Source organism: Equus asinus, chromosome 10 (genome assembly GCF_041296235.1).
Source record: "Equus asinus isolate D_3611 breed Donkey chromosome 10, EquAss-T2T_v2, whole genome shotgun sequence".
NCBI classification, from domain to species: Eukaryota; Metazoa; Chordata; class Mammalia; order Perissodactyla; family Equidae; genus Equus; species Equus asinus.
In genome coordinates, this window is record NC_091799.1 from 50,644,834 (window position 1) to 50,662,554 (window position 17,721).

The 17,721-nt window shown below is 35.6% G+C and overlaps 1 protein-coding gene across 1 annotated transcript in view; it reads left to right on the top strand.

The window, feature by feature from the left end:
• LOC106846129 (olfactory receptor 2L8-like) overlaps positions 1-17,512 on the top strand; it is a 31,035-nt gene extending 13,523 nt beyond the window's left edge. The window contains exons 3-4 of the mRNA XM_014864719.3: positions 13,069-13,226; positions 17,423-17,512. Coding sequence (XP_014720205.3) covers positions 13,069-13,226; positions 17,423-17,512 — 248 coding nt within the window. The remainder of the gene's footprint in view (positions 1-13,068; positions 13,227-17,422) is intronic.
• Positions 17,513-17,721: the final 209 nt, after the last annotated feature.

Below are 17,721 nucleotides of genomic sequence, written 5' to 3' on the forward strand. Positions count from 1 at the left end.
GTCGACTGCTTATTTTTGTATGCAGAAGGATTTTACTTTGATGCCATCCTACTTGTTGATTTTTTGTTTTTGTTGCTTATGCTTTTGGTGTAATATCTAACAAATTATTGCCAAGACAAATGTCAAAGTTTATTTTCCCTAAATTGTCTTCTAGGACTTTTATAGTTTCAGGTCTTACATTGAAGTTTTTAATCCATTTCCAGTTAATTTTTGAGTGGTGTAAGATAGGGATTCAATTGTGTGTGGAAAACTAGTACTCCAAATACCATTTATTGAAAAGACTATCCTCTCCTCATTAAGTACTCTTGGCTCCCTTGTCAAATATTTGTTGACCATATATGCATGGATTTATTTCTGGGCTCTCAATTCTGTCCCATTGATCTCTGTGGTTATTTTTATGTCAGAAATACCCAGTTTTGATTACCATACATTTGTACTATAGTTTGAAATGAGGAAGTGTAATATCTCCAGCTATGTTCTTCTTCCTCAAGATGGCTTTGGATATTCATGGCCTTTTGTGATTCTTATGAATTTTAGAAGGTTTCTTCTATTTCTCTGAAAAATGCCACTGGAATTTTAACAGCATTGACTATATAGATGGCTGTGGATAGTGTTGACATTTTAGAAATATTAACACTTCTGATCCATAAATATAGCACGTCTTTCCATTATTTTGTGTCTCCTCAATTTCTTTCATCAATGTCTTATAGTCTCAGTGTATAGATCTTTCATCTCATTGGTCAAATTTATTCCTAAATATTTTATACTTCTTGATGGTATTGTAATTTGGCTGATTTATTTTATATAGTTTTCAGATAGTTTAGGATTAGCATACAGAAATAAAACTGATTTTTTATACATCAATTGATTTTGTATCCTGAAATTTTACCAAATTGATTTATTAATTCTAAGAGTTTTTTGGTTGAGTTTTTAGGATTTTTATATACAATATTATGTCATCAGCAAACACAGAAAACTTTAATTTTCATTTCTGATTTAGATGACTTTTATTTTTCTTACCTAATTATCTTGACTAGGACTTCCAATAATATGTTGAATAGGAGTGATGAAAGTGGATATCCTTTACTTGTTCCTGATTTTGGAGAAAAAGATCTCAAATTTCCAACACTGAGTATAATGTTAGCTGTGAGCATGACATACATGGCCTTTATTATATTCAGGTACATTATTTCTTTGCCCAATTTGTTGAGAGTTTTTATCATGGAAAAATGCTAATTCTTTTTCTAATGCTTTTTTCTCTCTCTATTGAAAAGAGCATAGTATTTTTATCCTATGTTTGTTCAGTAGCATGTTGCTTACTCTACACATATTTGTGACTTTCCCAGCATTTTTCTTCTAGTTGTTTGCTAGTTTCATAGCATTGTTATCAGAAAAAGTACGTTATATGATTTGAATCTTCTTTAATTTATTGAGGCTTGCTTTGTTTCCCAGCATATGGTCTATCTTTGAGAGTACTTCATGTGCACTTGAGAAGAATGTGTATTTTACTCTTTTTGGATGGAATGTTCTATATATATCTATTAAGTCCATCTGATCTAGTGTTTCATTCAAAACCACTGTTGATTTGTTGGCTTTCTATCTAGATGATGGATCCATTGGTGTAAGAGGGGCATATGGTGCATTGCTGTTTATTTCTCCCTTTAAGTCTGTTAATATTTGCTTTATGTAATTTGTTGCTCCTGCGTTTGGTGCATATGCATTAATATGTATTAATAAGTATTATGCCTTCTTGATGGACTGTACCTTTTATCATTGTATAATGGCCATGTTTGTCTCCCTTTTTCTTTTTATCTTGAAGTCCACTTTGTCTGATATAAGTATGTCTACCCCCCCTTTCTTTTGCTTGCCATTTGCCTGAGGTATAATCTTCCATCCCTTCACTCTGAACCAATATTATACTTATCAAAGCTGTCTTTCAGAGATAAAGGAGCCATAAAGGCATTCCTAAATGCACTAAAGCTGAGGGAGTTCATTATTGGTAGACCTGCCTTACAAGAAATGCTAAAGAGCATTCTTCAAAGTAAAATGAAAAGGCCCTAATTAACAATATAAAACTATATGAATGTGTCAAACTCACCATTAAAAATAAGTATATAGTCAAAGTCAGACTCATGAACATATTATTCTTTATTGACATTTCTTTTTTTCAATATTTTGAATATATCATCATACTCTTCTCTGACCTGCAAAATTTCTCCTGAGAAACTGATAGTCTTATGGAAGATCTGTTGACTGTGACACATTGCTTTTCCATTGCTGCTTTCAAATTACCCTCCTTGTCTTTGACTATTGATAATTTAAGTATAATCTATTTCAGTGTAGCATTTTTTGTTTCAACTTATTTGGGAGATATTGGTCCTCATGAATCTGAGTGTCCATTTCATGGTGGGAAATTGATACTGTTATGTACAGCATATACAGAAATGTTCAAAAAGACTTATATGAAGAAGTTCTTTTTTTTCAGTCTAAATCTTATATCTTTCAAGAGTGTTGTTTGTTTTTTTTTCTATTGCAGTAACATTGGATTATAACACTGTATATCTTTCAGGTGTATATCGTTACATATTTTTATTTCTGTGTAGATTGCATTATGTTCACCACCCAAAGACTAATTACAATCCATCACCACACACATGTGCCTAATCACCTCTTTCACCCTCCTCCCTCTGCCTTATCCTCTGGTAACCACTAATCCAATCTCTGTTGCTATGTGTTTGTTTGTAGTTGTTTTTATCTTCTACTTTATGAGTAAGATCATATAGTATTTGACTTCCTCCCTCTGACTTATTTCACTTAGCCTAATGCCCTCAAGGTCCATCTAAGTCATCACAAATGGCCAGAGGTCATCATTTCCTATGGCTGAGTAGTATCCAATTGTGTATATACACCAAATTTTCTTTATCCATTCGCCCTTTGATAGGCACATCATTATTCACAATAGCCAAGACTTGGAAGAAGTTCTTAAACACCTTTTTGTTTTCTGGGTTCAGCAAAAAGCTCTTTAAGTGAATAAATTATATTTTGGCATGTCTGTAGTGAAATGTTTGAAAACACTTGTATAAAAGTGTTCCTAAACAGCTTAATGTAAGCTGAATTCAGTACAGTGTTCTTTCATTGTATGGCTATATTAGCCTTTCTCTACAGCATATATTGGAATGTTGGAAAAGAGTTACATGAAGTTGTCTTTAAACAGCTACATGGAAAATGTGTTCAGCATAGTCTTCTATCATAGCATGAAAGTGATAGCCATTCTGTGCTGCTTATAATGAAATGTGGGAAAACAGTTACATGAAGGTGTTCCTAAACAGCTACTTGTAATATGGGTTCAACACAGTGTTATTTAATTTTATGAAAGTGATGGACATTTTGTGCAGCTTCCACTGAAATGTTTGAAAAGACTTACATGAAATTGTTCCTAAACAGCTACTTGCAAGCTGGGTTCAGTAGAGTGTTCTTTCATTCTATGAAATGACAAAGACATAAAGAGGGCTCAGAAAACATTCTTTAGGATAGCAGGTATATGAGGACCAATTGTCCTAGTGTTTAAGAAGTGCCAGTGACTGCAGAGTTCAAAGGTCAAAGCCTAAAATTGTAATTCCTATCTGATTTTGGAAGTAGGACATACCACTTTTATTGTTTCCTGGAATTTTATTTATTTGATTTCAATTTCCCTGTACAATTTATTTAACTACTTTATTAAGGCTTGTGATCTCTCTGATATCCCAGAGTTTTTCCTTTTGTCATTTTCCTACTCTTTCAGTGTTATTCCTAACCTTGGGTGTGAAATATTTGGAAATTTCTAGTTATTTCAAGGGACTACATGAATCTCCTAAAGATAATTTCTTCTCAAATAAAATATATCATAGTGAGTATTTTTTCTTTTCTTTAACTAAAAGAATAGTCATGAGTTTTACTACTCCTGTGGAAAAAACTACTCCTGGCACCACAGGTACTTCTATAATTTTAAACAGTGGAAAATCTGTGACAACTGTTTTTCACTTTTGTGAGCATCATTCCTTTGTATATCACTATCTTAACTGCTCTTCCTGATAGTTCAGATTTAACATACTGCTTGTTAAACTGATCGTGCATTTTTTCTGCTCATTAGGACCCTCTTTTTTTATTCACCTCACTGTCCATCATGCCTACCATAGCCACTAGCAAAAATTCATAACAAAATAAAAGTCTCCAATTATAAGTTACTTGGAAAGACAAGCATGACTATGAATAAGTAGATTGACATAATATTGTGTTAGAGTCAGAGTTGACCTGATGTATGATGAGGAAAAATATTAAATCATTTATTACCACATAAAATAACGGGTTCATATATGTGTATGTGTGTGTATTTGTATACATTTTTTGCTTCAAAGAACCACATTCTTTCACATATATGTGCATGCACATAGAATCATTTATTATCCCATCTATTACCTAGAAAGAATGTTTAGAGAAAGTTGGAAGGTAAAGAAATGAAAAGAATGAGCACTTGAATTAACATGAAATTCAAGGAATGTAGAAATTTAGACAAACAGATTTAATGTAGAATGGGTGACCTAAATTTTCATGCTATTTTTCCTATCTTAATGCTTCAAATTCAGAACCACATTTACACTTATGAAATGAGGAATTCACTGTATTAGTTGATGGAACCAAAAATCTCCAAAGTGACACTAATTTTATTCTTCTATTAAGGTGGTATTTCAACGCAAAATATTTTTACACTAGGGAAACCAGAAGAATTTATTGAGAGGTTTAAACTCAGTTATCACAAACAAAATGTTACTAGGTAATTTTCTGAATTGGATTTCTATTATTACTGTAACAACTTACCATTTTAGGCTTAAAAAACCACAAATTTTATCTTAAATTTCTAGGGATTTGCAGTCAAAGTGGGTCTCGTTAAGAGAAAATCAGCATATCTGCAGGGCTGCAGTCTATCTAGGCTTTCCAGGGGAGAAAGCATTTCATTCTTAAATCACTTTCTAGAGGCCACCTGCATCCTTTGGCTCATCCCCTCCCTCTGTCTTCAAAGCCAGCAGCATAGTATTTTCAATGGTCTCTCTGACTCCAGTTTACTTCCTCTCTTTCCACATTTAAAGGAGCATTGTCATTATATTACATCAACCTGGATAATCCAGGCTAACCTGAAGACCAATAATTAGTAATCTTATTTCACCTGTAGCTCAATGCCCCTTTCCTCTGTAAACTACCATCTTCATATCTTCTTGGGATTCAGATGTGGACATTCTTTCAAGGCTCTTATTCTGCCTACTATGAAGTCTTTTTCAGAGGCATACTAGTAGATGAGACTTAAGTGGCCTTATAGGAAAGAACAAAACACAAAATTTATGACAGTACCTACAATGTGTGAAACACTTTGCTTTCAAAGTTACATACAAAAACAATTTTTGGTGGAGAAGACCTAAAACTACCTATACATCTCTCTAACACATGGCCACACCTTGCTACTCAAAGTGGGAGCCACAGACCAGAGTCTGCAGCATGACCACCACCTAGGAGCTTTTTATAAATGAAAAGTCTTTGGGACCATTTGCTGAATCAGTCTTGTCTGAATTTAGTCTGAATTTAGTCTTGTCTGGGATCAGAGCTTCAGTCTTCATTAATTATCACAAATCCAGGAAGGAATTTGGACTTCCACATGGAGACCTCCCCCTCAGAGCTCCCATCCAGGTGAGTCTAATAAACTAACAGACACTGAATGAGGGGCTCAAGAAAATGGGAGCCAAGGACGTTTACCTGAAGTCACCTGAGAGATAATCCAGATTAGTCCAGACACCAGAGAGCTCCATGGATGTTTGCTGGCTGGTTAATCAACTAATGTATTTATTGAAGATGCTAACACAAAAGTGAACATAGCACTGTGCAATGTAAGTGGCCATGTTGACAGTTAGATGATATTAATGAAAACCCAGTTTGAATATAAAATGGGAAGTGTAAAGTGCTTCCAAGTGTTGATGTAAATAATCCACAATCAACTTATTAATCAAAAGTTGGGTGAGTTTACCATGAGCTAGAATTGAGGACTGTAGCCAGGGCCTTTCTTCCTTAAGGAAGGAAAAGCACCAAACGTGTGGGGTGTATAGGAAATTTATATACCTTCTTGGAACAAAGAGCATACATCACATATGACAGGAGTATCTCTTTTACTGCTGTCATGAGATGCTTAAATCAAAGATGATTTTTCCCCTGAGACACTTGACAATATCTAAATGAATGCTGCTAATCATGTAAAATGCACAAGACAACACAAACATAAATACTTATCCAGTCCCAAATGCCGATGGTGAGAAGGTAAGAAAATCTATTCAAGACCGGCACTTCTCAAACTTCACATGAGTCACCTGGGATTCTAGTTCAAATGCAGATTTGGATTAACAGGTCTCCTGTGGTCCCAGAGACTCTGGATTTCTAACAAGCTTCTAGGTGATGTTGATGCTGCAGATCCTAATCTGTGGACCAGTCTTTGAGGAAAATTGCTATATTAGAGTAAGGTGCAAGTAGTTTTAGGACTTTCGCCTGAATATAATATTTCTGCAAGTAATTTTTAAAGAAAGATGTATTCACATACTCCTGAGTTTGTAATACAATCTGTATTTGTTTCTTTATACAAGAAACTTTGAATTACAATAAATAATATTCTTCTGAAAATTACTTTGCTGAAAGCAGTATAAGAGTCTCCAAAAGACACCTACATTCTAACCCCAAGATCCTTTGAGGTCCTACATCACCGTTAAGGGAGATTTATTCTAGGGATGAGTGACATTAACATTTGCAAGTCAATCAGTGTGATATACCACATTAACAAAGCAAAGAAAAAGTGGCACGATCCTCTCAATAGATGCAGAGAAAGCTTTTAGCAAGATACAACATCCATTTATGATAAAAAATTCTTAAGAAAATATGTATCAAAGGAATGCATCTCAAAATAATCTAGATCATATACGACAAACTCACAGCTAATATCGTATTTAAAACTGAAAAAACTGAAAGGTATCTCCCTAAGAACAGGAGCAAGACAAGGATGCCCACTCTTGCCATTCTTATCCACAGAACATTGAAAGGTCTAGCCAGAGCAATTAAGCAAGAAAAAAAACAAAAGGATCCAAATTGGAAAAGAAGTAGATCTATTGCTATTTGCAGATGACATTATTATATATGTAGAAAACTCTAAAGAATCCATAAAAAACTGTTAGAAATAATTAAGGAATAAAGTTTCAGGATACAAAATCAACATACAAAAATCAGTTGTGTTTCTACACACTAACAAGAAAATAGCAGGAAGACAAATCAAGAATATAATCCCATTACATGGGAAATAGAGCAGTTGATCTGTTCGTGTAAGTGTTAAGTTCACCCACATGGTCAGTAATCTCAGGGTCAAGGAGAGAGGCTTGACTCCCAGGTGTTGAATTTGGAGAGCAGTGGGTGGACTTGACATCATGTGACTGGAACAGAAGTTGAAGAACAGAGCCAGGAAATTGAGGCATCTGCTTTCTGCAGACCACAAAGCACTGTGGCAGCTGCACCCTCTACCTGAGCAAAGCCTGTCTCACTGTCAGAATGTGTGTGTTTGGGGAAGTGTATCTATTACACTTCCCAAGAGGAGGGGCCTCGCCATGCCTCTCAGGGCTGCACAGATATGTGCCAAGGTCACAAAGGAGGAGACGGGGTAAGGAGGAAAAATGAATACAACCCCATTTACAGTTACAATTCAAAAATAAAATATCTAGGAAAAAAGTTAATCAATGAACTGAAAGCCCTGTACATTGAAAACTATAAGATATTGTTGAGTGAAATGGAAGAAGACATAAAGAAATGGAAATAGGTTCCATGCTCATGGATTGGAAGAATTAACATAGTTAAAATGTCCATATTACTTAAAGCAATCTACAGATTCAATGCAACCCCTATAAGAATCCCAACAATGTTTCCCATGGAAATAAAACAAAGAATCTTAAAATTTTTATGGAACATCAAAAAATCCTGAGCAGCCAAAGAAATCCTAAGAAAAAAAGAACAAAGCTGGAGGTATCATACTCCCTGATTTCAAAATATGCTACAAAGCTGAAGTAACCAAACCAGCATGGTACTGGCACAAAAACAGACACAAAGATCAGTGGAATAGAATTGAGAGCCCAGAAATTAACCCACACATCTGTGGACAGCTAATTTTCAACAAAGGAGCCAAGAATATGCAATGGAGAAAGAAGTCCTTTCCAAGACCTTTTGACCTTTGAATATGTTATTTTAAAGTAAGGAGGGTTCAAGGTAGCAAGTGAAATAAAGTTGCTAATAAACCTTGAAAATGTTAGGGTTTCTTATCCAGATAGGACTAACTTAGTCACATGGTTCTTTAAATATGGAAGAGAGAGACAGAAGAATTAAAGGAGAGACAGATTTGAGATTGTCAAGCTGCTGGTTTTAAAACTGAGGGAATCGCCCTGAGCCAAGGCATGCAGGTGGCTCTAGCACTGGAACAGGAGCGTCACCTGAGTCTCACCTGCAGCCTGCAGAGGGAATCAGCATGTGCGACCTCGTTATTTTACCCCAATAAGACTCCTTTCAGGCTCTGACATCCAGGATTGTAAAACAATATTCTGGTGCTGTTGTTAAATTGACTAACTTGGTAATTTGTTACAGCAGCAATAGAAATCTAATACACTCATTTATCCAATGAAATTTTGTTTAAGGAAACTGAATTTAAGCCTCTCAATTTATTCAGCCTCCTTTGGGTAAATCATTTGATGTTATCATTCCTCTTTAAGGAGAAGTAGAAATCTAAAGCCAATTTGGAGATATTGATCCTCATTATCTGATTCAGAGAATTTCATATTGTAGAAATGTAACCGTGGCTCTGCCTTTGAAGTTTGTGAGACATTAAGATAGAAAAAGTAATTTGAAAATGTCCATTCAGCTCCTCTGTCCATTTTCTCCTTGGATTATTTGTATTTTACTATTAAGCTGTTTAAGTTTCTTATATATTTTGGTTATTAACCCCTTATCAGATACAGGGTTTGAAAATACTTTCCCCTAGTCTGTACTTTACCTTTTCATCTTGTCGATTGTTTCTTTTGCTGTGGAAAAGATTTTTAGTTTGATTTTGTCCCACTTGTTTATACTAACTTCTGTTGCTTGTGCTTTCAGGGTCATATCCAAAACACCATGGCTAGAACCGATGTCAAGGAGGTTTTTTCCCTATATTTTGGTCTAAAAGTTTTATGGTTTCAGATGTTATGTTAAGGTTTTAAATCTACTTGGAGTTAGTGTTTGGGAGAGGTGTAAGATAGGGGTCCCATTTCGCTCTTTTGCACTTGATTATCCAGTTTTCTCAGCCCCATTCGTTGAAGAGACAATCCTTTCCCCATTGAGTATTCTGGCTCTCCTGTTAAATGTAGTTGCCCATATACACATGGGTTTATTTCTGGGCTCATGACTCTGTTCTATTTGTCCATGTTGCTCTTTTTATGCCAGCACTGTACTGTTTTAATCAGCTTTGTAAGAAAATTCAAAATTGAGACAGCTTTGTTCTTCTTTCTCAGGATTATCTAGGACATCCAGGATCTTTTGTGGCTGCATACCAATTTTAGAATTGTTATATATATTTCTGTGAAAAACGGCATTTGAATTTTTATATAGATTTCATAGAATATGGATGATTTTCAGTAGCTAGGCATTTTAATATTAAATCTTAAATTGACGAACATGGAACAGTTTTCATATCTTTCCATTACTTGTGTATGCTTCAATGCCTTTCATCAACATCTTACAGTTTTCTGTGTATAGATCTTTCACTTCCCTGGTTAAATTTGTGTTTAAGTATTTTATTGCTTTTGATACTACTGTATGTGAATTTTTTCTTTATCTTTTTCAGAAATATATTTCACTGTTGGTGTATAGAAATTCAACTGATTTTTGAACTTTGACTTTTTATCCTGACACATAAGTGAATTTATTTATTATTTCTAACAGTTTTTGGTAGAATCTTTAGGCCTCTATATATAAGATGATTTCCTCTTCAAGGAGAAACAATTTTACATCTTCCTTTCCATTTTGCATGCCTTTTATTTCATTTTTTAAAATCTAACTTGTCCAGCTAGGACTTACAGTATGTTGAATGGGAGGGGTAAGAGTGGCATACTTGTTTTGTTACTGATATTAGAAGCTTTGAAGCTTTCACTGTTGAGTTACCTGTGACTTGTCATCTATGTTCTTTATTATTTTGAGGTATCATCCTTGTATATCAAATTTTTGGGGAGTTTGTATCATGTAGGGATGTTCAACTTCTCAAAAGCATTTTCTGCATCTATTGAGATTATTGTATATATGTTTTTACCTTTAATTCTATCAATGTGATGTATCACATTGATCTCTTTGCTTACAGGGAAAAGTCTTTGTATTCTAGAAATAAATTCCTCTGAACATAACGTGTGATCCTTTCATTGTGCTGTTAATTTTGGTTTGCTAGTATTCTGTTGCTAACTTTTGCAAATATATTAATCAGGACAATTGGCATGTAGTTTCCTTTTCTTGCAGTGTCCTTATCTGGGTTTGGAATCAGGGTAACGCTGGCCTCATAAAATAAATTTTGGAGTGATCCCTTCTGTTAAATTATTTGCCAGAGTTTGAGAGGATTTGTGTTAATTATTTTTTAAAATTTTGGTAAAATTCACCAGTGAAATCATCTGGTCTTTAGGTTTTCTTTGTTTGGAAGTTGTAGGTTACTCATTCAACCTCCTTACTCTTCATTTGTTTGCTCAGTTGTTTTTAATCTCTATGATTCAATCTTAGTAAGTTGCATTTTTCATGAATTTTATCCATTTTTCTAGGTTATCTAATTTATTTTGTATAATTGTTTATAGTAGTTTCTTTGATCCTTTGCTTTTCTGTTGTATCCATTGTAGTGTCTTTCGTTTCCAATTTTATGTATTTGAGTTATGTCTTTTTTTCTTAGTTAGTCTAGCTAAAGTCAACTTTATCTTTTTCAAAAGCCAGCTCTTTGTTTTGTTGATATTTTGTATTATTTTTCTGCTCTCTATTTTGTTTATTTCTGCTCTGATCTTTGTCTCCTTATTTCTGCAAAATTTGGACTTTGTTATATTTTTCTAATTCTTTGAAGTGTAATGTTAGTTTGTTTATAGATCTCTATTTCTCTTGGGTCAGTCATTAGACGTATTTTATTTTGATTTCATATTTCTTGAATATTCATGATACTTGTCTCCTTGAACTTCGTCTGCACATGTGAGGTTATCTCTTCCAGTTGTGGCAGATTAGGTTTGGCGGGCAAAGCCCTTCAGCATTCGGCCTGTCAAAGATGCTGCGTGGGCTTTCTGGTGCTATGTGCAGGCGAGGGTGTTTCTGGAGAGCTCTGGTAGGCAGGTTTGGTGACTTTATCAGGAAGTGGCAGGCCTGATGCTTGGGTTCCTGGGGTCCAGTCTGGCACCTGACAGCCTGGAGTCTCTAGGGCAGTTCTGGCTCTTGAGTCTGCATTGATGGGCATGGGACCTTGATCTGTGTGGTCAGTCCTGGATCCTGAGTTCAGAGTAGCCAACCAAGTGCCAGGGAAGCTGGGGATGGACTTGACAATTCAGTCTGTGGGGATGGCCTGAACCTTGGGGGGCAGAATCTTCAGTTCATGGGAGCTGGTTAGAGGCTGGAGACACATATGTCAGCCTGGTGCCAGTTGGAGCCAGAAAGTTGGACATCAGAGTTCAGTCTGGCACTTGAGTGTGCTGGGAGCCTGGATTGGTGGAGACTGCCTGGGGCCTGAGTTCTGTCTTGGTGCTGGAGCAGACCAGGAACTGGATGTGCAGGATGTGGTCTTGAGTCCAGGCTCAGAGGTGTCAGCCTGGCACTGGAATCTGAGGTTAAGTCTGGTGCTAACCTCAATCTACTGTCCCCACTTAGATAGTGTCTCTCCACACTGGGATGCACAGGTTTGGGGTAGGCATGACAGGGGTAATGTGCGATTGTCCTTTTTACTCTCTTCAATGTGTCTTTTTTTATTATTTTGCTCCACCAAGGTGCTGTAGTCACTATCTGGAATCCTTGGCTCCTGCGAAGCCATTTTGGTGGATGGATAGCTGTTTAATTTGATGTTTCTGGGAGTGGACTGGTGCTAGAAATGTTATATTGAGTCTTGTTGGTGTCACCCTGGACAGTCTCTCTACTCCCTCTATTGTCTGAACTTTTTAGATATATGCAGTTTAGTTTAAGTCATTACACTCTCATAAATTAGTTAAAAGGAAAATATCTAATGACACGTGACTCAGGGTAGGATCTAGAGCACAGGGAGCTGAGTCACTCTGAAGAAGTGCGTTTGATACATCTTCTAACTGGGAAGAAAGAAAAGTGTTACATTTGGCTACACTGGTTACATTGAAAGAAAAGTGTTATATAGTGCTGTAGAATTAATTTGATAATTATGTTTTTTTATAAACTAGATTAACCTAGATATAAAAATGAATGAACTAATCATAACTTGGTTTAAGAAGAACACTACAGCAATGCAGAGATTCGTGAGTCTTAGAAACACAGCACAGAGATTCTCAGCTAATTACAGATTTATGAGGCACCATCACTAATTTCACACAAATGGCATTACTTACATAGCTGGAATGCTACAATTTATATATTTTACTTTCAAAGAAATCAATTTCCATATTTTATGCATGGATCTGCCATCTTTAAGTGATTCCCTGTTCATCTCTGATTAGGCATTTTTGACCCATTCTCAGCATTTTCCCCAGGAGTTCATGCATTATATTGTCTTACTGAGTATACTTTTCGTGCATTTGAGACATATGTACTAAGTTTTGAACATGTTCCAAGCACTTTCTAGGCCATGAGTATAGAGTGCTGAAAGATAAAAGCCACTGCAATCAACAATGGTGAAAGAATATAAGCAAATAAAAATAGTATACAATATGCCAGATATTTACAAGTACTATGAAGAAAAGAAAAGCCAGTATAAAGCAGAGAGTTAATGGGAGTTTTATTTTTTAATTGGTGTTCGATAAACACCAGTAAATAAGGCTACTTTTGACCAGAGACCTCAAGGAAAAGACGACAAGAGCCGAGAGCACACCTGGCAGAAGAAACAACTACTGCAAAGGCCCCAAGGATTTTACCATTTTCATTATTCATCCAAAAAAGGAAGCAAGTGTGAGAAGGAGAATAAGAAAGTGAGTGTGACCAGAGATGGTGTCAGACAATTTTAAGAAACAGGTGGCCTCTCTGCTGGTTAAACGTCAAGACAAAGGGAGTCACTCATCCATGCTGTATATGCTCATGTGCTTCATAAATCTGTTTGCAAAGTCATCCTGTAAATTGAAATAGATCCCCTCCTTAATACCATCTGTTGAGTTCTGGCCTCTGTATTATAAGTGTCACCTTGGAATATGTGAGACTATGTACCCCTGTTCTGAGGACTGCTCACACTCCACAAAGCACACACACACACGTCAGACTATTGTTTCCTGGGCTGTGTTCTTACCATGACTTTTTCACCTGCAGCCCCAATAATAAGCTAGAAGTACGTATAACTCAAGCTCGCCATATCAATTATCAGTTGTCATTACCATAGAAATGGTATCTGAAATTCCAATTAGTGAGCGTCCCATGGAGAAATGACATTGAGAATCCAGTTAGATAAGGTCATTTTCTGCCCTGCAGTTAAAGAAATATAAACGGCCTATTCAATAGACAGAGGTGGAATGGGCATGGGTGGGAAAAAAAGATCTAGTAGTTCAGATGGTCCCTGAGAATTCATGAAGAAGAAAAAGCATCCTTGGTGTTGTGGTAGTAAGCAAACTCTCCTTATATCTCCCTGATACCCAGAGAAATAACAAAAGAGTAAAAATATTCTTGGCCAGAAGACAAAAGTAGTGATATCTGTATGGTGTCAATCACCTTACAGATGGAGTACTCCAAAAGAAACAAGTGATAAGGGAATAAATCAACACTTCACAAATGAAAATATGCAAAGAACAGCAAAAGTTGAACATCTTATATATGGAGCAGTAAAAGACCTGGTTTTCTGTGCCTTTTCTATATTTATTTGACCAACTGGAATTTATATGATCTCTTGGGAGTTGAGGCAAGTCACTTTCACTTTTCTTATGTGCATCTTTTCTTTATTTTTCCTCAACTTTATATTTTAATCTCTTTTTTGACAAATACAATGGGCATACTCTAGTCCTGATTCTGGTCTTTGTACAACATGCTAAGGCCCCTTCAAACCATACTCTATGAAATTCTGTACACATCGTGGCAATGTGTCCTCTGACTTTGAATAACTTTCTTCATAAGATTTATGGCTGAGGACCCTATGTAATACACAAATTTATGTCATTGTACTGTGACTTCACCATTCTAATGTAAATTCCAAAGGAGCAGGGCCTTCACTTGCATTTCTCATTGTAGTTTTTCAAAATAGTATGTGAATATATGGGCACTTATATAGAAACAAATTTATGAAAGTGAAGAGTTGTGAAATAAATGGATTTGCAGAGATAATGAAGCCAGTTAAATAGAGTTGTTTCATACAACTCAGACAAAATAGAAGGGGACATCAAAAAAAATTTAAATATGACATAAAATAACAGTAATTGGACAATATCAGCATGGATCAATAATTAATTTAGCAAAGACATTGACATAACATAAAGGTACCTGGAATACTCTGGTATGTAGCAGATGCTCTGTTATTATTTATTGAATGAATCATAAATTATTTCTGAGTACTTATGGATATTTAATATATGGCAAGGTGTATTTCAATTTAGATAGTAAAAGTGTATTATTTCATAAAAGCTGGCATACTTCAGTGTCCATCTGGACAAAATGAAGTGATACTCTGTCTCACACATCTTCAAATATCAGAGGGATTAAAGACCTCAATGTAAAGGGAAATAGTACACTTTAGGTGAACATGTAGGTAAAAAACAGATGAACATGTAAAATAAACTACAAACAAAAACTACAGGTAGGCAAATCCACCATAATTAAGGCAAGAAAATCTGAAGGAAGAAGATAGAGATGTTTAACTATATAAAATTTAAAACTATTTATGGACAGTAAATCCAACCAAAAGTCAATAAACAATAATCTGTAAAAAAAAATACTTGAAATGCTGCCAACTGTAGAATAATGGATGCATAATTCATGGACATGTAATAATAATAGGTATATTATAACGACCATGGGGATCAAGTATATGAATATTTGCTCAAATTGAGGATTAGCTTCAAAAGAAATCTCTTTCTCATTCCTCAACCTGTGAGATAACTAAAGTTCGCTCACTTTGATTGGAGTTGGAATTTCTAAACAGGTAGCAAAAGAGGATTCTCTAATTTTGCTGGCAGAAATGTGAAGTGTTACACGTTGGGGAGACAACCTGAAGACAGCTATAAGTATGAAAATATAGATATTTTTAACTCGGGATTTCTCCTTCTCGGCACTGTGTACATTCTGGACTGGATCAGTCCTGGCAGTGGGGTCTGTCCAGTGCCCTGTTGGATGCCGAGAGTATCCTCAGCCACTATGACAGTTACCCATGGGAGAGCCCAAAACGTCTCTGCATGTCCCTCAACGTTCCTCTGGGTGTTCCTGATTTTGGGGGGAACCATATTGCCTTTGGTGGAGAAGCAGAGTTTTAATTTAACAATCTTAAAATATTTTTGTATAATTGTTATAATAGCAATATATTGAGAAAGAAAGTGTAAGTGTGAATAACATAGCTATAACATAAAGCATTTTGCAGCCATTGAAATAATTAATCCACTTTGCACTAATTATTGGAGATAGGTCCATGAGGTGTTGCTGAGTAAGACGGAAGAGGGGACACAGAAAACAAGACTTCCCTAACACATAGAAATCATTTATTATGGGCACAAGATACTATTCATGATTGTGTATAAAAGAGTATGAATATGTGTGTGTGCATAACATAGAAAGATAATTTTAAAAGGAACTAAGTACTTATGGAATAAATACTGTCAAGAGGAATAAAATTCGGCTTAGTATAGTGGTTTCAAAACAGCCGTATGAAGCAAAATTGAATAAGAAACTAAAACTAACTTATATAAAGACATAATAATAATTTACTAGTACCAACACAGGTTAAATAATTCCAGATTAAATTTCCAAAGACTTGGAAATAAAATAATATAATAGAATGGCTTTTAAAATTTGAGAAGAACAGTATCTAAATTATATTTCTTCTCATATAAAGATATGTGGATTCAAATATAGTTACCGAAGTTGAAGTTAACATTTACTCAAATGTAAAAAAGAATGTCTTTGAGATGACGGTCAAAGATAATGCAACTTTCAGAATTAGATACAACGGAAAAAAGGCCAAAGGGAACAATAAGGAATAAAAGAGATGTAAACACTAGTTGGTAATATGTATAAATGATGACATTAGCATTAAGTATACAAAAGAACATTCACTTTCATTTTTGTATATAGCAATGATTCACAAATGAAGAATAAAAAAGTGACAGCTAAATACTTTCAATAAAAAATAAAATCTGAAAAAGCAATAGAGAGAACACAATATGACTGAGTTATAAATTTGACCCCACACTATTATTAAACACTCACAATTTCCAACATATTCATCTATACATAAAAGAATTCAATGACAAAGAGCAAAATTAGTGAAAAAATCTCTGGTTCCCTGTTTAGAAGAATGCAGTCAAAAACAAGAATAAAACCACTCTGACCTCATTATACAAATGTCTAAAGAACTTGTACAGACAATTTACAATATAGAAAACAGCTGAATAATTAACCCACAAATATATTCAGCTCACAGGTATGAAATAATTGCAAGGTAAAGCTATTTAGCCTACCCCTTTTTATTTATCAAGTCAAAGTGTTTTTTTTAATGTGAATACCCAGAATTAAAGAATATACTATGAAGTGAATGTCTTATGAACTGTTGTTGAAAGGTAATATTTGCAAGTAACGCATTGGTCTGGATCTTTCTCATCAACATGAAGACACACTTGAAAACCTCCTATTTAAAAAAAGGAAATGCCCTCACTTCACTGGACATCCTTCCTTGCGTGATACTCTATCTTTCTACTCCCTCTAACTGTAAAACCCTTTGGACATGTTCCATTTTACTGGAAGCATTTTATGCCTCCCATTCCCTTCTCTAATTGGGCTGCTATCACTTAATTGTCAACAGTCACTCACATGTTGCTGAGTTCAGTGTTCACCTCTCTTTTCAGCATGATAAATACATTGGTTAATTAGTTAATCAGGCAAGAAAACAGCTGTGCAGTCTCTTGGCTTTGGTTCAGGCTGGTGGCTCTCAGGTGACCGCAGGTGTCTATGCTTGTCTTTGATTCTCTCTGACCCTTTCTAGCAGTACCTGCTGGGCTCTCGGACTCACCTGGTTGGACGCTCTAAGAAGAACGTCACCGAGTGGAAGTCCAAATTCCTCCTGGATGGTTGATGATGGAGACTGAAGCTCCATGCCAGACAGCGGGGAGGAGTCTAGCATTAGTCTCAGCCAAACTTAGGACTCCAGAAGCAGCAACGATGCCCTATCCAGCCTGAGCTTGCACAGGCCGAGGGACTGAGCAGAGGAGACATTTACAGCTCCCTATGTCTGCTCATTAGGCACATTTCCCTCATGTTACTACAATCTCTAAGCACACAATT